The sequence below is a fragment of the Protopterus annectens genome, chromosome 8.part0 (assembly GCF_019279795.1).
Source record: "Protopterus annectens isolate FY-2018-M chromosome 8.part0, PAN1.0, whole genome shotgun sequence".
Classification (NCBI taxonomy): domain Eukaryota; kingdom Metazoa; phylum Chordata; order Ceratodontiformes; family Protopteridae; genus Protopterus; species Protopterus annectens.
In genome coordinates this window covers 406,057,614-406,084,110 of record NC_056741.1, presented here as the reverse complement: position 1 = coordinate 406,084,110, position 26,497 = coordinate 406,057,614, and the positions used below count along the sequence as shown (strand labels likewise).

Here is a 26,497-nt window from a genome sequence, read left to right as displayed (position 1 = left end):
ATCTGGTTATCCCTACTCCCTTGATACCAGCTTTTATAGCAGAAACTCATATATGCCAAAGAACAGGGGTGCCCAGGACAGAACTGTTGATGACTTTTCAATGAAGTTTTACCCACCCAAATCAGAATCCACACTTCTTTATATTACCCTTCTGAGACTGTAAAATACTCCCACATATTTGTGGAATATCTTGTGCATTTAGTTATTCCCACAACACACATAACATTCTTTGCAGTGCTGCTGTGAAAGTTAACACACCTCAATACTACTATTTCAAATTGTAATTCTCAGTTAGGAGCAATGCAGTACTAGGAATGCTAGTTACTTCACTTAATGTATTATTTTAATTTCCTTTGTTTATTTAGGTATAATAATGGTCTTGCATTTCTTTATAATTTGCTGTAGTATGCTGAATTTTAAAGTTTATATATTTTGTTCTTTCCTTATATCGTTCTGCATGCATTAAAATATGTTCATTGCATTATTGCCCTTACTATTCAGTCATCTTATTTGTCATTTTTTATTTCTACGCATGAATAAACCTTTGATCTATATAACAACTAGTATGTTCAAAATAATTTTTGTATATCTTGTGAATTAGTCTGCTAGTGGGTATATATGCAAAGAACTTCATGAAGTATGTCTGCAGGTGTTATGGAAATTGTCATCTTGCAATTCTGTAACTTATTTTACATTTGTTATATAATGAATGATTATGTTGTAATATAACAATTTAGTACTGCATTATCTCAGTCTTCTAACAACTTAATGTTCCTCCGTGTAGTCAACATTCAGAGTCAGTGCTGTCTGCGGCAACAGTTTTACCTTTAGCTTATACAATTACAATAATTTAATAATTAGAATTAAATTAATATATGAAACCATTCTGTTTTACCTTTTGGAAGGGGACATCAGTAACTCCAACAAAAAAAGCATATAAAGTTTTGATGTAGACAGCTGCACACATTTCTATTTCTTGACAGAGATGGCCCAGAGATTTGTAAGATGCAAAGTCACTCCTTGGGAGAATCAGTTTTATTGTATAACTCAGACAGGCTGAATACAGTCTGCATATCCTCAATCAGTTCAAATATGTAACTAAATAAAATAAATCCATAACTTAATACAGTCGGTCACATTTGTGTCTTACTGTCTTTATCATTCTTACCTCAGCAAGAAAATTCTCTCCATTCAGCAAGTGTTCAGAGCCAAATGACTGTTCTTCCTCTCCCCAGTGAAGATGAAGTTGTACAGCTGAATATTTATAAGGAAGGCCACGGAGAGTCATGGTTGAAGGTAAAGACATAACAACTGCACGCAAAAAAAGAAGAATGAGAAATAATAAACACGTTGGTTTCACAGTAGTGTTTTTTCCTTCTAAATGAGCACTTACTTCCCAACCCCAATGGTTATCATTCTGTGTCTTGTCTAGTCCTTGAATACAGGTGCTATTATTAATGACAAATTAGCCAAAGACAGTTTATTCAAGATTATGTGACTGAACGGTTCCCAGGTTCATAGTTTCATAGGAGATTACTAGGCTAACAGTTTACGAGCCCTTACAATCCTAGCCAGTATAATCCAATTTTGCCCAATATATGGCCCCTAGGGGCAAGAGAATGGCATGAGTTTGTGACCATAACTTGATTTACAACAATAAGGATGTAGCGGGGGGGGACCTAGAAGGGGAAAATATAACAAAAGAGGGTAGGTTTCTGAAGAAATTTATAAAAATATTTCGTATGGAAGATGTGAATGCAATAATAGGAACTCAGAGAATTTACCTATTATTCCCCAAGGTAAAATAACTGGGCTAGGCTAGACAGAAGTTATATTTCAAAGGAACATGTACATTTAATTAAAAGCTTCTATACACATCCCATAATTATTTCAGATCATGTGCCAATAACAACTAAGATAAAAATGCAGAGAAATGAAGGTGCTTCCCCACCTACCTGTTAAATAGAGAGGACTTTAAGGAATGGGTAATGGAAGTTATTTGAGAGTTATTAGGGAAGATAGAAATTTCTTCAGAAGTTATAGCTCATGAGTGGGATATATTAAAAGTGGAGTTTCAAAACTGGGTAGAAACAAAAGAAAACAGAGATATGATTAAGAAATAAAAATTATTTAGAAGGGCTGACAAATGTTAAAGTATTGCAGAAATAAGGGAAATCTCACAGAACAAGAACAGGCAGTAATACAGAGTGCTGAACATAAAATAAGGGCATATCTAGATAATGTGCATGAGTTTAAAAAGATTGCTATTAAGCAACTGTTTTTTGACAATAACTCCAAACTACAAACACTCTTAGAACAATGCCTAAGGCAGCAGAAAGCAAAAAGACTTGTTGCCAAACTTAAGGAGCCTATAACAAGAAAAACAGCCAAAGATCCTGTAGATGTATTAGAGATATTTTTGGAAATTTTATGAAAATTTGTATAATACAGAGGGATGTGGAAATCAAGAAAAAGTACAAATGGAAATATTTATAGAACACTTAAGTATGCCAAGGTCAGAGGCTGATGAGGCTTAACAATTAACAATTAAGACAGGAGGAGATGAGATAAAAATGGTGACTTATAGTCTCTGGGAATAGATGGTATTTCTGTGGAAGTTTGGAAGTTAGGAGGGAAGAAAGTGATAAAGATGTGGAAGCATAGATGCCGGAAGCATAAAGTGAGGGGAAAGAAGCGACCCCCTCCCCACATTTATAGCTGTAAGACCTATAGGCAGACCAATGTGTGCATTGCACGCTAATGTAAATTCAAACACAAATGTGCGCGGAAATAACTATGTTCTGCATCAAGCCTGCTGCTGCATTCCTGATCACATCAGTACTGCTGCTGCATTCCTGATCACATCAGTCCTGCTGCCAGAGTCACAGTAAGGAGAGATTTTATGTGTTTTGGTTTCCCCCAAGGCTGTGCTCCATTACGCTTACCTTATGCAGGTTGTGCTCCGTGACTCAGTTTATTCAGGCTGGAAGTCCATTTATTATTTATTTACATTTGTTGACCGGGAGTGTCCGACTGGACCTAGGTCCATTTTCAGCGGAGGCCCGGGGAGAAAAGCTCCACAGTTAAAATAAACAAACAGACAGTAGTTACATTGGATTACATAGCAATTAACAATTTGATTAACATAGCAATTAATTACAAACATATTTACAGATGAAGAACATAGTACATCAGTAGACAACTAGAATTTTTATCTGCGAAGTACATAACAGACATTAACAAATGTTACAATAAGATGTTTATGTTATACAGGCTGCTGGAAGTCTGTTTATGTTATGCAGGCTGGAAGTCCGTTTATGTTATGCAGGCTGGAAGGTGTGTGTGTGTGTGTGTGTGTGTGTGTGTGTGTGTGTGTGTGTGTGTGTGTGTGTGTGTACTGGAGCCTGCATTCTCTACCCACACCACCGCTTGTGATCCAGGGAGTTTGGTCTGTTCTTTTTAAAATTTGTGGTTTTCTGGCAAATCAGTGAGAATGGAATTCACTAAATAACGATAGCCCTTTAAGTTTCAGTCTTCCTATCTTTTTTGGAAACACATGGTAACACAAAACACTATTTTAGCAACATTCTAAGATTATACAAGCAATATCTACAATGTGTCCCTAGTTTTGGGCCTTTGCCCCACCCCCAAATAAATGTTGTCTTTTTCCAGATTTCTTCTGCTGCGAAATTGAGAGATTTAGTTCACAACTTCAAATGTCCTAATATCGACCCCTATTCAGCAAACGCTGAAAATAGTGAAGCTGCAGAACACCAAATTTCTTCCTAGGGAAGGAATTCAGTTGGCCGTTCCTGTGGCTTCGCTATTTTCAGCACTGTGGTGGAAAGTTACGGGTCGGGATCAGGTAAGTGTGCGATTGTGTGCACGTGAGGGTTAGGGCACGGGGTAGGTGAGTTAGGGTTACGGTGCAGGTCAGGTAAGTGTGCAATTGTGTGGATGTGAGGGTTAGGACGGGGTAGGTGAGTTAGGTTTAGGGCGCGGGAGAGGTGAGTGTGCAATAGTGACGGACCTTAGGGTTAGGGTTTGGGTTAAGGTAAGTGGATAGCTAGTGGTTTATGTACAGTTTAGTGTAGGGTTAGATGTAGGATTTTAGGTGTATGTGTGTGGATTGCTGTTTGTTTGGTGTGCTTGTGTTGTGTGTATGTGTGTCGCAACAACTAATTTTTTCCCTGGGAAAAAATTCACTGTTCTGCATATTCGATATTGTCAGCGTTCACTGAACAGGGGTCGATATTAGAACATTCAATGTTTTAAAAGGTTGATATTCTAATATAGACCCGATTTAGTTGTGTCAAGTAGATAGTGCAGTGGTAGTGTTGTCACCTCACAACAAGATGTTTTTGGTTTGATTCTTGGCTGGGGTGCCTTCTGTGTGGAGTCTGTATGTCCTCCCTGTGTTTGTGTGGGTTTCCTCTGGGTGCTGTGGTTTCCTCCCATGTTACAAAGACATGCATCTGGAGCATTTCTCCCTGGGCCTCTGCTGAAAATTGGCTTTGTTCCAAGTTGGACTTTCCTGGTAAACAAATGTTAAATAAATAAAAAATTTTGCTGAGAGCTTCAGGGGAAGAGAAGTTTAGTGCTGCTTATTCCAAGTCTGTTTGCATTGTTAGTAGCACAACAGGTAGTAGCCTTACTTTTGATGCAGAAGGCTGTGGATTCTACTCCCACAGTATGCAGCTGGATCGCTGATACTGTACTGTTGTACTTTAAAGGGAGTGGATGCTACAGTCCTGTGAATGTCCTCCTTTGGAGGAATTACCTAGTAACTATGAACCTGTTATCAGTTTGCCATCCATTTCCTATTACAATATTACTAGCTTATCATTTTTTAATGTAACATAGGCAATTTTTTTCTTCAAGGGCAACAGCCACTTTATTTGTAGATGAAACAATGAAATATAAAGTTGTTTCTAGCAGCAGCCTCTTCATTAGTTAGAGATCCCGTTAATGTGGAATTATTTAGATTACTTACTTCTGCAGGGATTTTGCATATATATTTACTGATATTGGTGGATTGTAATGAGAGAATTTTGAGTTCCCTTTTATGGTTGAAATTTTCTGAAATGGGTAGTTTTGTCATTGGTTCATACATTTTGTTTCATTGCTTACTAGAAGACTGTTCAAAACTACAAATTTAAAGCACATTCTAACAACTGGTGCTGTATTATACAAGGAATATAATTTAATACAATCAGGAAGGTGAATCTAAGAATGCATACATATATGTATGACCCTAAAAATGTGTTTGAAAACAGCCCAGAGGAAAATGTGAAAGGCTCAAAATTATGGGCAAATTTTAAGCTTTACTCTTGTTACCAAAGCAATGGATGAAGGAAAAACAGTTCACACCACATTACCTTCACCTGAACAAGCCTTTTGACACAATCCCCTACTCAGGTGTAGTACAAAAAATGAATAATGTAGGAGCAAACACTTGCATCACTAGCTGGGTAGCCAACTTGCTCACATGATGCAGGAGATCAAAACAGGGGAAGAGACCACTCACCAGTGGAGTTTCCCAGGGTTCGGTGCTGTGACTTTTTCTGTTTGGCATATACATCTCAAAAGTAAAAGGAAAGACCAAAGGGCTTTGGCCGGCTAAGTTTGAGATGACTGCAAGTTAGGAGCAGTTATTGAATTCCCAAATGACTTAACCATCATGCAGGAAAGTTTGTCCCAAACAATAACTGGTGTCAAAATCATGACAATGCCCTCTGAGAACTGACCCAATTATTTGACATTTGGGAACTTGTGTGTACAGTGACCTAACTTTTGACCAACATGTGCCCAGAGTCATAAGAAAGCCTTTCTATATTGCACAGCTTATAAACAAATTGATTGTGACTAGATCTAGAGATGTTGTTGTCCCCTTTACAGAGCACTCATTAGGTCAATCATTTTGTATAATGCCCACTTTGGCATGTATCTGTCCAGGCCCAGACAAGAACTGAAATACCTTCAGTGATACCTTACTTAAAAGGATACAAGTCCTAAACAATAGGTCTTGCATGGACCACCTCAAAGATTTATTAATATACTCAGTATCCTACTGAGTGGTTAGGGGTGACATGCCTGGCATACAAGGCATCCTCCGACCTAATACAGATGGACCTACTTAATATCAGCAAGTCAAATGGCATCAGAACTACTCAGTTCAGGTATCTAAACTGAATGTTGTTGAGAGATGGATGGATATATATCACAGAGGCTACCACTGCTCTAGAACAGACTATCCATCAAAATAAAACAAAGCTCATCTTTCCATATTCAAATGCAACTTGGATCTAAGGATGGGTAATAGAAAATGTACTCCAGGATTGCTTCTCATGTTGCTAATGGATAGAGGCAGTTTCTAAATGCTGCATCTCTTATATGGGTCCCTTCAAATTATCTATGGAATGATTACAGTTATTCTCACTAGGGCTAATATACAATTATCAGCCATGGGGCAGGTAAGACCAATCAGAAAATGTTAATTCAAGAACCAAAAGGGAATTGACTAAGCTTAAAAAGTCCTCCAAGTGAACCTATGTTGTAGTAGTAAATAGTTATAAAAAATTGCCCTTTTTAGATCACTAAGTGCCCCTCTCACCGCCCCCCCCCCACCCCCCAGGTTTCAACAGCTTCTGGTGCCTATATCTGGAAGGCTTTGTCTAACAGTGTTTTAAAAGGACAGGAAGCACCAACATTATTGAAAAAAGCTGTGGTGGCTGTATTACCTAAAGACTATAAAGATACATCAGATCTAGCTTCATATAGGCCCATTTCAATTTTAAATCATGATTATAAAGTGTTCATGTCTATCTAAACAAATAACAAAGGTGTTGCCAAAACTGATAGATATGGATCACTGTGGTTTTGTGGATGGGAGGCAAATATTTGAAAACATTAACAGAAAATTGATGATCTAGAGGGAAGCAGAGGGTAAGAAAATATCGCTGTTGTTGGTGGGTCTTCAGTCAGAGAAGCATGTGACAGAGTAAGCTGGGATTTTATGAGTAGGGCAATGGAAAATTTGCATTCCCTGATACAACAATATGGTTAATTAGGAGGATATATGAGGGATCAAAGTCAAGCATTAAAGTGGGAGACTTCCTGTATGATAAGTTGTGTCTAGACAGAGGAACCAGGCGGGGGGGGGGTCTCCTCTTTCCCTTCGTTATATTTAGCGAAATTAGCAAAGAAATTTGAGGATATAATTGGTATGGCAATCATAAAAAGATAGCTTTATTTGCAGATGATATTATTTTATACCTGATAAAGCCAGAAAGGGACATCTCAGTGTTGTGGAACATTCTGGGACAGTTTTAAGTTTTTTTTTGGGATACAAGTTAATGAAGATAAAACAAGAGCTATAACTGTAAAGTATGTCCACACATGAATTGGTTCAGCAATACCCATATTTATGGGTACACAATAAAATTAAGTATTTAGGAGTATGGGTTAAAAAGGACATTGTTACGGAAGCTAATGATATGTGGGAAGACACTAAACAAAAGATAATACAAAATCTGAGAAACTGGAAGATCTTGCCTATGGATATGGATAGCAATGTACAAGAAGTAAAAATGTTTTTTGTCCCTTTAGTTTTATACACAGATCAGGCATTTTTTTATGAACCAGAGGAGAAGTTGTGGGTAGTAATTAATAAAGAGTTGAAGGATTTTATATAGGAGGGATAGAGGGCAAGAGTCAAGTGGGGTAAGTTGACCTTTCCAATAGAACAAGGAAGTTTAAGATTATCCGATTTGAAGGGATATTTTAGAGCTACACAGTTAAGGCTGTTATACATAACACAAGCAAAAAGCTACAATTCAAAGTGGAAAAGCCTGCTGCTTCTGGAACTGTTGTAGTGGTTTGTTTGTTCTGAGCAGATTTTCCAGGCCATCTTGGATTGTAAGGGACCCGTCTCTACCTTTGTGAGAGAATTGCATTTGATTGGCACCTGACTGGTAAAGGGAGGCTGATCTACGGCTTGGAATAAGCATCCTCATTGGTCCTTTTGAATTTTGTCAGAGTTTTTTTCAAGTTTTAGCTTCTGGCATTTAGGCCCTGCATCTGAGCAGGTTTCTGCTTGTTTGTACTGAGCTGAACTGAGGTGGGCTACTAGCCACAGCTCTGAGCTGGAATAGCAGACAACTAGAGGCTTCTGAGCTTCCAAAAAAACATAAGTTGTCTGTTTTTTTTTTGTTTGTTTTTTGTTTTTTGCTTATTTATACTGTTTACTGCACTTTTTATTGCCTGCCACCTACTTTTATACTGTATTTATTCACTGTATACTAAACTACACTGTTATACTGCAACTGCCTGATATTCTGTGCCTGTAAAACTGAATTTCATTGCTGTTTTCACTGTTTAGCAAGCTTTTTTTACTGTTTCCACTGTTTGTTAAGTATTTACTGGTATTTTATCACTGTTTTAAAGCTATCTGTTCTGCTTGCTCTGTTTTTTTTCCACCAAGCAGTACTTAATTAACTGAGCTGTTAACTGTTTAAGTCATTCTTTTGAGCCCTCCTGGCATATTTTCTGATGTTTTAAACACTTTTTCAGTGTCTCACTGCTATTTTTCTGCTGTGTTAAATATTCTCTAATGTTTCCCACTGAAACTATGGTAGCTAGTTGCTGTAGCATTGTCCAGACCCAGGCCTGCTGCTTCTGGAACTGTTTGTAGTGGTTTGTTTGTTCTGAGCACATTTTCCAGGCCATCTTAGAATGGAAGGGGTCCATCTGCACTTTTGTGAGAGAACTGAGTTTGATTGGCACCTGACTGGTAAAGGGAGTCTGCTGTAGGGTTTGGAATAAGCATCCTCATTGGTTCTTTTGAATTTTGTTAGATGTTTTTCAAGTTTTAGCTTATGGTATTTAGGCCCTGCATCTGAGCAAGTTTCTGCTTGTTTGCACGTCGCACAGCACCATGCACTACTGCGCACTACCTCACACTACCGAGCAAGTGTGTGTCAAAGCTGGATTGTTAAATTCAACAAACCCAGGTAGAAATATCCATTTGCCGGGCTCCTCTGTGATTCTTTCTGAAAAGCCACCCCTAGTGACAACAATCTGCAACCTAGCATCATGGACAGTTGGACTACCCTTGTTTCTCCTACCAAACTTGTTCACTTAGGTCTCTTGAGGGAGTGTAGCAATTGCCTCATGTACACAGACAACCCTCTACTAATAACACAGTCTAGTACAGAGTACAAGAGATGCATTTACACCAAGAATCTTAAATCCATCCTCTCTCTCACTCAAAACAGTAACACGGAGAAGGTTGTCAACTCACCCACCACTACTTTTTCACAGAGTATACATCAAACACATATATCCACATATGCTGAGGTTCTCTCAAAAAACTGAAATAGCAGAAACCTCCAAAATACAAGTCCGCTACAGCTAACACAGTCTCCACAGCACCCATAACACATAGTAACACCAGTGTCTCACCCACCAAGCCTGTAAGGTGTAACACTCAAAAAACAAGTTTTCTTGTCATTGGAGACTCAATTGTGAGACACATGGATGTCCCATTCACCAGGTTGGACAAGGAGAAAGTCACTGTCAGCTGACTGTCTGGTGCCAGGATTCGCCAAATCACGCATGCACTGAGGTCGCTCAGCAACAAGTGCCATTATGGCTCTGTCATAGTTCATGTTGGTGTGAATGACCTGAGAGGTACCTCACTAGACTATTTATTTATTTATTTATTTTACATTTGTTGACCGGGATAGTCTGACTGGATACATGTCCATTTTCAGTGGCGGCCCGGGAGAAAAGCTCCACAAAAGTAATAATAATAGTACAATAATACTCAAAGAGAGCAAAAAGGATGTAGACAGATCATTTCAGAAGGTATAACACAGTAGGAATACACTGGCACATGCTAAAGGTTAACAGAACGAGAAAAGAATATAAATAAATAATTTCGCAAATGTTTAGCACAATAGGAAAACGCTGCAGTATACAAAAAGGTTGAACTCAGCAGGCATAATTGTACATTATGACATGACCCAACAGATCAATAGAATGGCTAGCTAGCAAATAGTCAGTTAAGTAGAGAAAGACCAAGTTGTTGGATTGGGTTAGTCAGTTAAGTAGAGAAAGACCAGGTTGTTGGATTTGGTTAGTCAGGGTTTAGGCAGGGGCAGAGCCAGTTAGATTTAAAGTATATTTTGAGGCCTTTTTTAAATAGGGGTAGAGATGTTTCTTGGGTAAGAGTTGCAGGAAGTTGGTTCCAAATTTTACCAACCGAGTTTGCAAACAGGGAATCCCCTGCTGTGTTGTTGGATTTTAGGGTTAGGACCAATAGTTTGTTGGAGGAATGAAGTGGCCTGAGAGCATTATGTGGGCTGATAATGCTCTTGAGAGTTGGGGTATTATCAGGTTGGCTGAGTACTTTGTGTGCTACTGTAAGCTGGTTGAACTTCAAAGAGAAGGAAATTCCAGCTGGTCAAGTTGAACTAGGTTGCTGCAATGGTGAGTCCTATATGCCATACCAGTGGCAAATCTATATGAATCCACTTTGCTTTTAGTTCATAGTTTAATTTTTTGTTTAATAAGTTTTTCAATATTGTTTCTACTGTTTATTTTTATTTAGTAGGTTTTGTTATGTGAGCCGACCTAAGGTTTGCTATTATAACTGGTTTTAGAGTCTTGATCTTTTTTTTTTGCATTGAAGGTGTTTTAAAGCGGTCATTCCTGTTTAAATGTGCATCACTGTTTTTATTGCTTAATTGAATTATTAATTGATTTAGTATTTATAGCACTAGAGCAAGGGATATTGTTTGTCTGAAGAAGTTTGTACATTGTATCAAACGAAAAGCGCTTTATTATATTAAAGGACTTGTTTTTACTTCCTGTTTGTGTGCCTTTTGCTTGCCACAGTTCCTTTTTTGGGTTTTATGAGCCTTATAGGAGCTGATGTAAATCAAGCTCCTATATGACATATCACATTTTTGCAGGGAGGCAAGCTCCCCTGCACCCCTCACACCCCCTGATACTAATTTATTCCAACTCCGAGATCGCACTACAGTGGGGATATGGATGAATTTCCAATCCCCATTGTACCGCGATCTTATCCATATAGTCAAACACACTTATGCAAATGCACTACTGCATTCGCATAAGTGTGTTCGACTATCCACACCACTATTCCTTTTCCGAATGACATTCTGATTTTTGTCAGCATAACTGCCGACAGCATATCATTTGTGAAAATGATAGTAAACCCTTCTGTCACTAGAAGAGGTAGATGTCTGTGCAATCACAGAAACCTGGTTTAAGGCCTCAGAGAAAACCCCAGCCCTACAAGGCTACAATGCCTTCCACACCTTTAGACTGCAAAATAAACGTGTGAAAACCAAAGGAGGAGGTTTTTAATCTATATTAGAGATAAACTCACCTCGCGTCTAGTTAGACTGGACAACTCCATGCAGTTACTTCAGGTCCAGCCTACAGTGGGTAAGACCACCATTCAAGTTCTAACCAGTTATAGATCCCCCTACATGGGTCTTGACCCCCATGAAGCCTACTTAACTAAACTGAAGACAATCCAAATTTACCAAACATACTGGTTATGGAGGATTTCAATTATCCCACAATCAAATGGGAAACCTACACTAGCCCAAACTTGCTAGCACAAACATTCCTTGACTTTGTGAATTCAAATGCCCTGGAGCAAATTGTCCATACCCCGACAAGAGCAACAAACATTCTAGATGTGGTCCTCACCAACATGTCAAACAGGTGTACTTCTACAAATCTTGGACCCTCATTGGTTAAAACTGACCACAAATCAGTCACCTTCAAACTGACACTAACACCAGAACTCACAAAGTGTGAAATGAGACTAAAAATTTCACCAAGGCAAACTATACCCTCCTAGGTGAAGGTATAAATGCATTCCAAGCCCCACCCCAAGCTGAAAGTGGTAACTACATTGAAGCTTACACTAAAGCCCTATACAATCACTTGCATAAGTGTATAAACTTGGCTGTACCAGACAGAATCAAAGCCAGAGCCCCAAGTAAAATCAAACTGCCATGGGTGACTTCCAGTATCAGCAAACTCTACAATAAATGCAAAACGTTCCTGTCCAAAAAAACAAACACAATGACCCAACAATGGAAAAGCACCCTCATCAGCCTTAACAGGCAAATAAGACAACTTTTCAAATCCTCTAATAGCTCCTTTGAAAGAAAACTATCAAGTACTCCCAAGGATAACCATAAGGCCATTTACAGGTATGTACATAACCTAAGGGGTAGGACCCAAGCATGTGCAGAACTGGTGACCAATGGTATCGCACACACTGACCTCACAGAGATAGCAAACCTCCTAGTGGATAGGTTTGGTGAAAATTTCACTCCCTTATCCCCTCCTAACTTACAACAAACCCTCCCCCAAACTTCCCCACTACCTTACATATCTGAAGAGCAGGTCCTCAAAGTTCTGTCCAAGGCAAAAAACATGGCCTCTATGGAACAAGATGACATCCCAGGCAGTCTTCTAAACAGACTAAAACATGAACTAACATCACCACTAAGTACCCTTTTCAGTCATAGCCTAACCCCAGGCTTTGTTCCTGCAGAATGGAGAACAGCAATAGTTGTTCCCCTCTACAAGAGTGGCCTAGCAACAGACCTGGGGAATTACAGACCCATAAGCCTGACCAGCCTCAAATGTAAGGCCATGGAACGTATCATTATGGACCTCATAAATAAAGACATAGGTGACCTCCAAACCCTGGATCCAACCCAATTTGGCTTCATGAAGGTCAGATCTTGCCTGTTAAATTTGGTGGATTTCTTTGAAAGTGTGACCAAGTCCATTGATGAAGGCAAATCTGTGCACACATCATACCTCAACTTGGCCAAGGCTTTCAACATAATCCCACATTCAGGCATCACTGATAAACTTAGCAAAATGAATATAAACCCCTTTGTTGTAAGATGGATTGCCAACTGGCTCACAAACCGGACACATACTATCAAAGTGGGTGACTCCACATTAACCAAAAAACATGTCACCAGTGGGGTGCCACAGGGGTCAGTGCTGGGCCCCCTACTGTTTGGTAGATACTTCTCAGAAGTTCAGGTCAAAACTAAAGGGTTGTGGCTGGCCAAGTTTGCAGATGACTGCAAACTAGGTACAATAATTGAATCCACAAATGATGTCAGTATACTCCAGGAGGGTCTCATACAGACCAACGACTCGTGTATTAGTCATGGTCTCAAACTGAATGCAAAAAAAAATGCATCATCATTCCCTTTGGCACAGTGTCCCTTCACACTATCAAATCAACAACAATACCCTAAGTACCCATGAAGTGGTAAGGGACCTGGGATCACAGGTTGACCACGACCTTAGCTTCAACCACCACGTGTCTACCTTTGTAAGGAAAGCTTTCCATGTAGCTCACTTGATTAGTAAAGGCATTACCTTGAGAGCAAAATAAGTTATAACCCCCCTATAATCGGTACTTATCCGGCCCATAATTGAATATAACGCCACATTCAGTATGTATTGCACTAAGCACCTACAGCAATTAGACAGATCTCAGAGGTTTCTAACAAAGAAGATCAAGGGCCTCTAGCATGTACCTTACACAGACTGACTAAAATCCCTGTCATTATACTTCGTATCATATAGATTTCTTAGGGGAAACTTATGCCTGGCCTACAGAGCAACCCAAGACCCAAACCTAATGAACTTACTGCATATCCATAAATCAAATGGGTCTAGGGCTTCCCGTTCCAGGTACTTAAATACAGCCTGCAATTTAAATAGGACATGCTGGCAGGACAGATTTATCCCACAGTGACTGCCACATCTTTGGAAGAGGCTACCTATTCATGTGAAACAGAGCACCTCTACGACACTGTTCAAGAGGAACCTAGATGAGTGGATGGGGTACCATAAATTCTTACTGGGGATAGCACCCACAATCTTCCTGGACATGGGCAGTCATCACTAAATGCAATCTTGGGGATTGACTAGTACTTCTATGGTATTACATTGGGTTGAAACTGCTAGGCTTAAAATGACCTCCGGGTCAATAGCCGAGTAATCTCCTATGATCCTATGATTGTATGAAGCAGGGGGATTCAAGAAATAAGGAGTGAGTAGGATTTTGGATGTAGGACAATAATAGTAGTCATACAGATCATACAGCATATTATAGTCATAAAGTAGCAGGAAGTATACTAAGAACTAAGCCAACATGGGAATGGAGAAAGGAGATTCTGCTGATAGGGACAACTGCAATTAGAGGTACAGAGAACAGGCAACAGGGGCTGGAATTTATGGGAGGAGGCTGGCAAAGGAACCAAGGTATTGGGAACAAATAATTAGAAAGGGAAAGGTAACAGGATGGGAAGAGGTCAAGAAGGCAATTGGACTACAGGCTAGTAGGGTTGCCACCCCTCCGTTTTTTTTCTGAACTATCCAGAAATCAAACTGATTCTCCAGTAGTCCGGAAAACACTGTACAAACTCCGATATTCTGTTTAGAAAAGGAAACAGACTATTGGAGTTTGTAAATCGGCTGATTTACTATACTTTTTTTTACAGAAAAGCATAGTAAATCAGCCAAAAGGAGGCAGCAGGAATGGAAAAAGAGGGTGTTCCTCACCGAGTGATGACATTGTGTCATCACAAAATGGGCGGAATGTGGGTGGGGAGGGGTGGGATGGGCAGGGTTACTGATGACACGAGGGGTGTGGCTTTACTCCTGTTTTAGCCACAATGAAAGGTGGCAACCCTACAGGCTAGAGATTGCCCTCCTTATTAGGGACGGATATCAGAGTATAGGCAAAGAAAAAGGGATAGGAGAATCCTATACTGGTTGAGTTTTTAGTTGAATCTAGAACAGAAGCTACTGTTAAAAAGAGATAATTTAGTAGAGTATATAAAATGCTACACAATAACTATAGGAATTAATCAGAAGAGGTCCGAAAAGATTTGAAAGAGAGATGATTAAATAAGCAATTCACAAAGAAACATGTGAAGACATGTGTATGATTCCCAAATATGCAACAAAGTCTAGAAGATTTTGGATTTTTGCTTGGAATTTTTTGCATAGATACTTTTATACCTCAAACAGACTCCAAAGAAATTTTTTGTCAGGTAGATGGCAAATGTTGGAGGTGTGATGGGGAAGAAAGAAGTACCTGAGAGCATGTGTTTTCAGAGTGTAATGGGTGTAACTAAGGAAATTATTTTTTGAGCTGGCATACTGGATCTGAATTACCTATACATAATAAAGTCTTCTTAAGTTTAATTCTGGTGGCTGCTAAAAATCAATTACTGGAAAATGGAAATCAAAGTCTAAACTAACCATACTTGAAGAAGTGAATATTGTAACAGAGATAAAAGAACAGGAAGTTGGATATTTAGAAAATAGTAGGAGCAAATTTTATAGAAAAATGGAAAATTGTGGGAACAATACATGCAGAAAAATGTTTTGGAGGAGGAAAAAGGCTTAAGAGAAGGCAGGAACAATTTATGTGATCTTGGTCTGATTATATTGTATAGAATAACTAAGGTCGGGTGGCACGATGCCAGGGTAATACTAAGGGCTAGGCTTGTAAAGGCTCCAGGCCCATTAGCCTAGTACACTCCTATGAACCGATGAACCTATGTATACTGTTTGTAAATATGAACTTGTTAATATGCTTTGATTACTTTTATATAAATGTAAGTTTACCTGTGTCACAAGTGATAATTCAATAAAGGTGTTTTAAAAATGAAAAAAAAAAAATGCATAAATCTTAACAAGTTTTTTTTCAGTTTCTTAAGACTATACTTCACTCTTTGCATCCATTTTCACAATTAACACAACTGAAAAAATATATGTATACATGCATATATGTATGGTATTTATACTTCAGCCAAAGTTCATAATTTAATTTTCAGTGCAAATCAGTGCACATTCAATATTGCCCTTCCCTAGTCTTCAAGTTTTATCTAAGATCTAAGCCAGTTTGTGTCTCTGTTTCTCACAATTTTACCATGGCTGCATGGAAAGTGACTATCATTCCTTAAACATACATATATTCGTACTTACTAATATAATACTATATATGTTCATAAAATAGGAAGGATTCACTTCCTTTTTCAGACTGAAAACACATATTAGGGAAAAGCAAATTAGGGCATAAACTAAGAAAATATTTAAAATGTAAAATAATACACAGGCTATGTTACATTGAAATCATATCAAGCAGAAATAAATGTCTGTACAGCCTGTAGCACTTTGATCCCCACTCATTAGTATCCTTCTGCCATTATCTCAATCTATTTTGAATGGTGCTGATGGTTTATACCAGCCACTTCCTTAGACAGTGTATGCCTTTTATCTACCACTCTCTCAGAAGTCCAGACTAAAAGTTGTACTGTTTATCTGTAAATTATTACTTATTCTTCTATTTTTAGCCTTCCACTTTAGCCATTTTTAGCCTTCCACTTTAATTCAAGCTAATGTAACATTCCAAGTGAGTAACAGAAAATACACCCCTGGGATCACTTCATTGGCTCTGCTTGACAGAGGATCAGTTAATTAATCAATGGGGCGGCGAAAGCCAACACACTCTGGCTAGGCTTATAAATGCCCTCAGGCTGATAGCCTAGTACCTACCTATGAACTTATAAACCTAAGTAGCATTAGGTAGAATTTTATGTGTCTAGATCATACCTACCCCACCCCTTATTTTCTTTATTGTACACATTCAGTCCAAAACAATCATACGCTTGTCATATGTTGTCCTTTCTAATTCTTTAACCATATTTTTAATTCTAAAAACTATGCACAGCACTCAAGCTATGCCTAACAAGGATGGCAATAACATCTGTGGAATGAATACGGCTGGAACTACACCACAACGTTTTATAGGCCAGTGCCATAGCTTTATCATTCTCTTGTAATACTGATTTAATTTTAACCCTCTAGACAGGACTATCTATCTATATAACTTATATATATATATATATATATATATATATATATATATATATATATATATTATATATATATATATATATATATATATATATATATATATATATATAAAACACACACACACACACACATAGCTATATAAATAATAAAACCAACAAGTTGAACATGAAATGCAGGGTCAGGAAATCATCAGTTCAGCAGGAAAAACTATTTTAATGAAAGAATTAAAATCATAATTTTAAGCACTTTCATTCCTAAGAAAGTGGGCAGAGTAACAAAAAAAATCACTTCTTCTTAAAACAGGACAATAGGACAGTCAGGTGACCCCAAAGAACAATACATCAATTAAAATCTGTTTAAAAACAATTGGAACGTTTTTTTAAAAAGTGTTTTTTTTAAATGCCTTATAAAAGGTATTGAGTTTGCAACAGAATTTAAGTGTGTCTAACATACTTTACATACAAAATATACAAACTTTAAATAAAAATGATAACAATAATAATACAAAATATAAAATACTTGCGTTATATCTTGCCTGCTCTAAATTTGAGCACAGGTTGTAGAGAAACAACTTCATTTAGACCTGGTGGGTTAGTAGCGTTTGTACTCCAGTCTAGTACGCCAATCACCATCACATGGGTCAACATCTACTTTGTCCAGAATAGAGAACCTATAATTAAAAGCTTTATACCTGTCACTTAAATTAATATGTCTGAATATAGAATTGTTACCGCTCTGTTTCTTAAAATCGTAAAGGTGCTCTTAAATCTTCTTCCTTAAACACCTCTCCATTTTCCCAATATAAAAACAATTACATGTTAAACATTTAGCAATGTAAACTAATTCCCTAGTACCACAGCTACTTCTACACAGGTATATCAGGGAATTTAAACTATTTTCCAAAATCAGGGTGTTACCCTCAAAAATATAACTGTATTGGTTACAATGACCACATTGTGTGGTACCTGTAGTATGGTATCCAAATTGAAAATGTGGGGAAGTTCAAATACTGCTTTAAAATTGTGGGCAGTTTTGTAAATAAACTGAGTTTTTTCTCCTCATTGATTAAAAATAATAGGACATGCCCTAAAAATCTTCCAGTGTTTTAAAATGATATCTCAAACTTCCTTAGTACAGACATTAAACTGAATAGTTGTTGCTCTTTCAAATCTTTTAGCAGGGTGGTTGTGATCTAAATTGTTAGCTTCTAGTCCCATCCCCAAGAGAGATTTCTATTTGGTGCTCCAACCAGCTTCCACTTCATCAATAATATTCCTAATCAATTTTGCAGGGTAGTCCCTATCAATAAACATCTTAAAAATCTTTTGTAATTCTTCTTTGGTGTCTTGCCTTATTGAAGTCATCCTTACTGCTCTACATTTCAAGGGTTGTTCTTTGGAGATATATATATATATATATATATATATATATATATATATATATATATATATATATAATAGCCAAAAGGTAAAACTTTACATAAATGAACTGCCACTTTTCAGCCCAGTTCATCAAGTCTATACAGCAATGTTATTCCTACATTATCCACTGTAGTCCCTATCTTAGTGCCATTAGTAATCTTATTTTTCAACACAGAAGTCATATCTGAAACAAATGAAAAATCATTGCCCCCCCTTCACAAGCTCATATACCTTACAGATGGTTGACAGTGCTAACTGATACCCATGTATATTTAGATGGCTGATAATAAACAGTACATGCAATGTCATGCTGCTGTAACACCAAACTCAAAGAAATGGTAAGATGAAAACACTTCTTACTATTTCTGTTGCTTATCACTAGTAATGCATGCTTCCAGCAAGGAGACTGTTGTCCCCATGACCCTCCAGTTGCAGCCTTTAAAAACTTTATATAACTCACAACATTTGTGGTGAGGGTTCAGGAGGGAACTAGCCCCTCCAATGAATGTGTTGTATTCCGACTTCTTTTTTGCTATTTTCAAAACAATGTATGCAGTAGGAAAACTCTTTGTGTTTCATAATACCCAGGCTGTCTCTGAAGACAGGATGTGGGTAGGCTTTGCTACTGTTCATCTTGTGGGGTGCTTAAAGTAAGTTATGTCCACAAGCTTAATAAACAAGACATTAAAGAAGCAATCAGCATGTGCTTTTAAATGATCATATGCTTCATGTACTGTTTTCCATGAGTCAGCCTAACCATATGGTAGACTCCAGAACATCTCCTCAGATTCTATTACCAGGAAAGACAATGCCATTTTTCTGCATGCTCTATGGCCTTTCACCACCCAGACTACCAGTCAAAGCTAGGACACCCACTCTGCAGACAGAAACTCTTCCTCTTCTCAAGTGGGAAAACTTAGGCTGTGTTTTTTAAGGGCCTGATAAAGTCTATAACTTCCCACACTAAAGTACTTCTGCAAACAGACTGACAGATGTCTGCTATAACTAGAGCAAAACAAAAGATTACCCAAAAACCAGGAGGTGTAGTGATTAAATATACAGAAGCTGAAAACTATTTGTATCTGTTGATACAATACAGCCCAATAACCTCCTGTGCACACTGCACAGGTGTTTCTTAAGGGGGTCTCCACTCTCCCATCTTAATGAAACTTCTTCACAGTGTGTATCATACATTCTTGATCAGAAGATGCAAAAGAACTCACATCTGTGTTGATGGTAGCCTGGGTGTAACTAGCCGGCTGGATACCAGAAAATTATCCGAGAGCTAAGTGGCCAAAACCCATCTCTCCTGTCTTAGAGAAAGGATTGAAATATCCTTGGTTGTCTTCTAAATAGCAGGAACATGATCTATCAGCCCTGGAATCACAATTTAACTGTACCTCCAAACATACTTTGTGCCTCATGAATGGAGAACAGCAACCATAATCGTCTGTATAAAGGTGGGCCATCTGCAGACACTGTAAACTACAGACCCATTAGTCTTATATGCAAAGCCATGGAAAGAACTACCATGGAAGTCATCAGAAATGACACAGAAAACCTCCAGACATTAGATCCAACACAGTTTGGATTCATCAAGGGCAAGTCATGCCTACTCATCCTGGTGGAGTTCTTTGAGGAGGTCACCAAAGCAACAGATGAGTGCAAAATGGTTCACACTGCCTACATTGGCATGACCAAGGCATTTGACACAATACCCCACTTAGACATTGTTGCAAATTCAGGAGGTTAGGTACAAACCCTTATGTTGCCTAGTGGATAGCCAGATGGCTCACAGACAGGACCCAGGAAGTTAGAACTGGGGAATTCACCTCTACAAAGAGGCCAGTCACCAGTGGAGTCCCTCATGGATCAGTCTTGGTGCCACTCCTTTTTGGTATCTGCTTATTTGAAATCAAGGACAATGTCAAGAGCATCTGGCTAACTACATATGCAGCTGATTGCAAATTAGCAGCAGTCATATAATCCCCCCCCAACACTAATGTTCTCCTAGAAAGGTTGACACAGACAAAAAAGTGATGTCAGAGCCATGGACTAAACCTAAATGCCAAGAAATGCATAATAGAATCCTTTGGGAAGTCAGATACACCTGGTCGCTATCATATTGACAACATGCCCCTAAGACTAGACCCAGTAGACAGGGACACACATAGACAGTAATCTAGCCTTTGATCATCATGTATCTATGGGAGTGGGAAAATCATTCTATGTTGTGCAACTTACAAACAAAGGCATGGAATTTAGGTCCAATGATGTCACTGTTCTGCTGTATTTGGCATTTATCAGACATTTCACTGAGTACAATGCTTCCTTTGGTATGTATCTAACCAGGCACATCCAACAACTGGAATGTCCACAGATGCTCCTCATGAAAAGCTTACAGGGGGTAAATAACATGCTCTATGCAGACCACCTCAAAGTACTATCTCTGTATTCTGTTTCCTACTGGCTGTTGAGGTGAGATCTATGCCTGGCATACAAGGCATCATCAGACTCCACTCTGATGGACCTTCTGCATATTCACAAAACAAACAGCATCAGAATTATCTGTTCTAAAGACTTAAACTTTGCCTTTGACATAAATAGATGGAGAGAGAGGTATCCCAGAGACTACCCTGTCTACAGAACAGGCTCCTCATCCATGTGAAGCAGAGTTTCTCCCTAACCCAATTCAATTTCAACTTGGGCACCTGGGTGGGGAATGGGAAATGCATCCCTAATTTGCCACCTATGTCTTTAATGGACAAAGACAGCCTGTAAATGGTTCATCTCCCAGGCCTCTTCTTGTAAATGTTTCATTTTCAGTCTCCTGCTTACATTGACCAAGTGTATCAGAACTTGTCAGAGATTTGGGATGTGTGGCTAGGCTTAAAGAAGCCCCAGTGTTTTTTAGCCTACTGCACACCTATGAATTTATGAAAACCTTTGTGCTGTTTAGCAGTATTATAGGTTCATAGGTTCATACTAGGCTATCTGCCCTGGGGCAATTATAAGCCTAGCCCGATTCTGTATGGCTTACGCCACCCCTTGATTTGAGTATACTGTGCCCTTTTTGAGGCCTCTGTCTAATAGTGACATGGGAGTAATCCCTGGGACAAACCTACGATCCCCCCATCCACCTATTGAGATTCTTCTTGAAGAGATTCAGTGAGGTGCTCTGCCTCACATGAACTGGAATTCTATTCCAGAGCGAAGGGAGCCTCTGGGTTATGAACCTGTCCCTCCAGCAAGTTCTATTTATTTCTGTGCTGAGGTTCAAGTCCCTCAAGCATGTGGCTCTAAGGGATTTAGATTTACTGAGGTGGAGCATGTCCATTAATTCTGGATTTGACATAGCTTTGTATGTCAGGCATAGATCGCCTTGAAGTAGGCGGTATGCAACTGAGTAGAGCTGGAGTTTTTTTAACCGAGCAGCATATGGCATCTGTTTGAGACCCTTGATCCTCTTGGTGAGATACTTTTGGGGTCTTTATAATTGCTGCAGGTGTCGGGTAAGGTACATCCCAAAAGGGGCATTGTATTCTATGATGGGCCTGATGAGGGATGAATAAAGGGGCACGATTACCTCTCTTGATCTAGATGTGAAACCCTTCGTGATGAGGTGGGCTATGTTGAAGGTCTTTCTAATCACTTTGGCAATGTGGTTTTCAAAGGAGAGATTGCTATCAACTTGGGTCCCCAGGTCCCTAATAACTTTCTCTGTACTTAATGTGTTTCCGCCTATGTGGTAATTTGTGGGCACATTGTTTTGCCAAAGGGTATGACTATACATTTTTGGCATTTAGCTTTAAACCATGGAGCTGGCACCAGTTATCTGTCTCTGTGAGACCTTTTTGAAGGATGTTTGTGTCAGCTGGAGAGTTGATTATGGCGCCCAGTTTGCAGTCATCTGCGAACTTGGTGAGCCATAGTCCTCCCACGTTTGCCTGTACCTCGGAAAAGTATATACCGAACAAGAGTGGTCCCAGGACGGAACCCTGTGGGACGCCACTTGTGACCGGTTTCGAGTCTAACATGGTTCCAGCAACTCTCACTCTGTGGGTTCTGTCTTTGAGCCAGTTTGCGACCCATCTTGTGACATAGGGGTTTATATTTAAGCTGGATAGCTTATCTATGATGCCCTAGTGGGGTATTGTGTCAAATGCCTTTGCAAGGTCCAGATAGGCTGTGTGGACTACCTTCCCTTCATCTATGGCTTTGGTGACTGTTTCGAAGAAGTCAACCAGGTTCATAAGGCAGGATCTGCCCTTGACAAAGCCAAACTGGGTAGGATCTAGTGTCTGTAGGTCCCCAATGTCTTTGTTTATGAGCTCCATGATGATCCTCTCCATAGCCTTGCAGACTAAGCTAGTCAGGCTTATGGGGTGATAGTTTCCAGGGTCCGTAGAGGCTCCACCATTGTGGAGTGGGACCATTGTTGCTGTACGCCATTCTGTGGGCACATATCCTGTAGTGAGGCTGAGATTGTATAGCTGTTTTATTTGAGGGATTAGTTCCTCTTGGAGTTCATGTAGGACACAACCTGGGATGCCATCTGGTCCCATGGAAGCAGTGTTTTTGCTTTGGAGAGGGCAGCCTTCACCTGAGCATCAGAGATGTTTGGGAGACAGCCCTCTGCCGGGATAGATACTTGCTCTTTTGGGGGGGGGTGGAGAAGTTTGCACTGAACCTGTCTGCCAGGATATTGGTGATGTCTGTGGGTTCAGTGTATTTTTTGTCATTTAGAATCAACTCAGAACAAGTCTGGGAGTTGCATCCCAGGTTTCTAACATAACTGAAAAAAGCCTTATGATTGTCTTTGGTGTCCTGTGCAATTTTTCTCTCGAAGCTGGCCTTGGAGGAATTTATGAGGGAATGTAATTTTTTGCTAGTACTGATCAGAGATGCCTTCCCTATTAGGGATTTTGCTCTATCATGTAGTAGCTTCCTCCTTCTGTTGTACAGTTTATTTATGGCAGGGGTCCACCAGACTGGACGCCTGCCTTTAGATGATTGGGTCTTGGTTTTGTTTGGGATAGCATGATCCATGCATTCCTGGAGATGTCCGTAGAATGCATTTATATAGGATTCTGCAGTTTGGGCCGTAGTTTCCACCGGCCCTGGGGCCTTGAAGGATTCCACTTCGGTTTTGAGAAGTGAGAAGTTCGCTTTTGAGAAGTTTTTCACTGTGGTTTTCTGGGCTGGGGGTGGGGTCGGGATGTGGACATCCAGTGAAATTAATTTATGGTCTGATCTTACCAATGAGGGATATACTTCTGGTGTGGAGCATAGAGTCCCCATGTTGGTAATGATCAGGTCTAGTATGTTGTCCCCTCTTGTGGGAGTGGTGACTAGTTGTTCCATAGCATTTGAGTTTATAATTTCCAGGAACCTTTGGGCTAAGGTGCTGGGGCTTGAGTAGTGCTCCCAGTCAATGTTTGGGTAGTTGAAGTCACCCAATATAATGGTGTTCGGAGAGATCTTCATGTTCTCCAATGTTTTCAGGAAAGCCGAGTGGGATTCCTGACTTTGAGAGGGTGGTCTGTAGGATGCTATAAACTGAAAAGCAGTCTTTCCCACTGTTAGTTGCACATGGATGGTCTCTGATACTGTGCAATGCCACTAACCTGGAGGTGTGGATATCCTTGATAAATATGGAAACTCCCCTCCTTTTGTGGTTCGGTCCGGGTTTTGGGGCCGAAAAGCATGATATGAGGTATAGCCTGGTAGTGCTGGGGTGCTCTCTGGAGCCTTGAACCAGGTTTCTGTCACTGCACAGATATCGATGTTCTCCATACTGAGGAGAGCTTCGAGTGCGTGCATCTTGAGGTTAAGACTTCTGGCGTTTAGCAGCATTACCCTTGTTCCTTGTGCTGTCTATGGGGGTGGGTTTGACTTTTGAGCCTTGCCTAAAAAAAGGCACTATGGGGGTGGCAAGAGCCTTTGCCAATATCCGAAAGCCCAGTGGTGACAGGTGCAAGCGGTCCCTAGCGAAGCAACGTGGCTTGTCGAGCATGTCATCCCAGGCTGACAGACACTGGATCCCCTTTGAATGACACCAAAATTTTAGCCAAATGTTAAAATCGATCATTTTGCCTTTGTACTGCGGCATCATTCTAGGTGAGGGTAAGATGCTGCTCAAGCTCAGGGTCATATCAGCTTGGGCTACATGATCAGAGAGCTCCTCTATGTCTCTTTTCATGTAGTCCAGGGAGGTACGTCTCAGGTCATTCACACCAGCATGTACAATGACTGAGTCATATTTGTATTTGCTTTGGAGTGACCTGAGTGCTTGCGTTATGTGGCGGATCCTAGCACCCAACAGGCAGCTCACCGTGACCTTCTCTTTATTCAGCCTGGTGAGCAGGACATCAGTGTGTCTGACAATAGAGTCACCTATTACAAGAGTATCAGGTGTGTTATTCAGCCTTAAGGGCTGTGGCTGCTTGGCACACTGACGTTGTGGGTTATGTGTTGTGTGTGTTTTGTTTTGAGGTATCGTTTGCTTGGATGTCTGCTTTGGAGGTCTCTGTTGCTTAGGTAGATTTTTATTTAGAGCCTCCGAGTATGTTTTTGTGTATTTATGTGTTTGGTTCGCTGATGTGGTGGGACTATGTGATACTGGAATTGTGTTGTGTGAGGTTACCTTCTCCTCCTGACTGGTTACACCAGTTTTGAGATGAGAGAGCTCAGCCTCCAGTTTGGCTAAATAGTTGCATCTCTCACATATATTTGAACCTGTTTGGAGGAGGAGAGGGTTGTCCGTGTACATGAGGCAGTTGTAACATTGCCTCAAAATTCCCAGATTCACCAGCTGGACTGGAGAGGAAACCATTGACTGATCTTTGGACATGCTAGAGTAATATAGTGAAACTGAATTTAAGACGGACCAATAGAGGACAGGGTAATCGTAGAGAGTATAAGAGTAAGTAGTGCTTATGGTTTAATAGTGCTAACTTGTAGGATTACTTAATTGTACCAGTGAAGGGCCTTAGAATGAGAATATGGTGTTTAAATTGAGAGATAGAGCAGTTATAAGGGAAAAAGTGAAGAGCAGACTTTGTGGAGCCAGGAATAGTTTAAACCCAATTAGGTGGCGCTGCCCACTGTTGCGCTATGCACAAAAACGCGCAAAACCACACAAAAGAGGGTTTTAAGAGAGGAAGATGAAGGAGTTTTGGAATTGACCCAAAATGGCCAATAAAACTACAGTTTCAAGTCAGTAACCACTCCCACAGGGGCAGGCAGGCTGCTCAATGTTTTTCACTGCCACTGATCAACAGAGAGACTTCCCTTTAGCCCAAGCAAAAATACATCACCATATTATCATAATTACCATAGAAACTGGATAGTTAGCAACAAGTATGCAAAAAAAAAACTGGGGATGATTCCAAGTGATCTCCTGAGTAGGGTACCCACTACCTCCCCACAATGTGAACAGTGTAAGCTGTGTGTGTGAGGGAGTGTGCTTGAAAATGTATGCAATGCAACAGATATTAGGGAAAAATCTCCCTCCTGCAGAATGGTGACACACCTTGGCTAATTATCCAGGTCTCATCATCTCTATGAGAAAATCAGGTGTTTTCAACATCAGGAGATGGGGGACCCCAAAATAGGTATTTGGAAAAAAAACAGCACTATACCCATGAGAGAGGCTCCAGAGAATATGTGACATAGCCCTTCTTTCAAAGGTCAGCTGCTAAATGCATCAATATAACAGACTGCATTATCAGATGTCAAGAATGTGTTTCCTTGCAGTGTTTCAGGCACAAAGGTAGCCAAGAAATACAGAGAAGTAGAAAGTGCCGTTAAAAAAAAAGAAAAAGCCGTTAGCTAAAAGTTACATATATAAAATCATCCAAGCCTTCTGCACAGAATAATACATGGGTCATCCTAGCTAGTTAACATTTTACCCCTTTATCATATGCTATAAAGGTACATATCTGTCCATTTGTGAGTTAAACTACTGAACCAAAACTAGCAGTAATGCAGCAAATTTTGCTGCAGAGTTATATGAAATGAATATTTAGTGTTTCAAAATCAAAATTTCATTTTTTATCTCTTTCTCCTCTCCCTACTTTAAGCTATGCAAATGAAAGACTCAA

The 26,497-nt window shown here is 39.6% G+C and overlaps 1 protein-coding gene across 1 annotated transcript in view; it reads right to left on the bottom strand.

Annotated features, from left to right (window-relative positions):
- Positions 1 to 26,497, bottom strand: part of CA14 (carbonic anhydrase 14) — a 449,592-nt gene that overhangs the window by 263,909 nt on the left and 159,186 nt on the right. Inside the window, exon 4 of the mRNA XM_044079914.1 lies at positions 1,169 to 1,311. Within this exon, the coding sequence (XP_043935849.1) occupies positions 1,169 to 1,311 (143 nt within the window). The remainder of the gene's footprint in view (positions 1 to 1,168; positions 1,312 to 26,497) is intronic.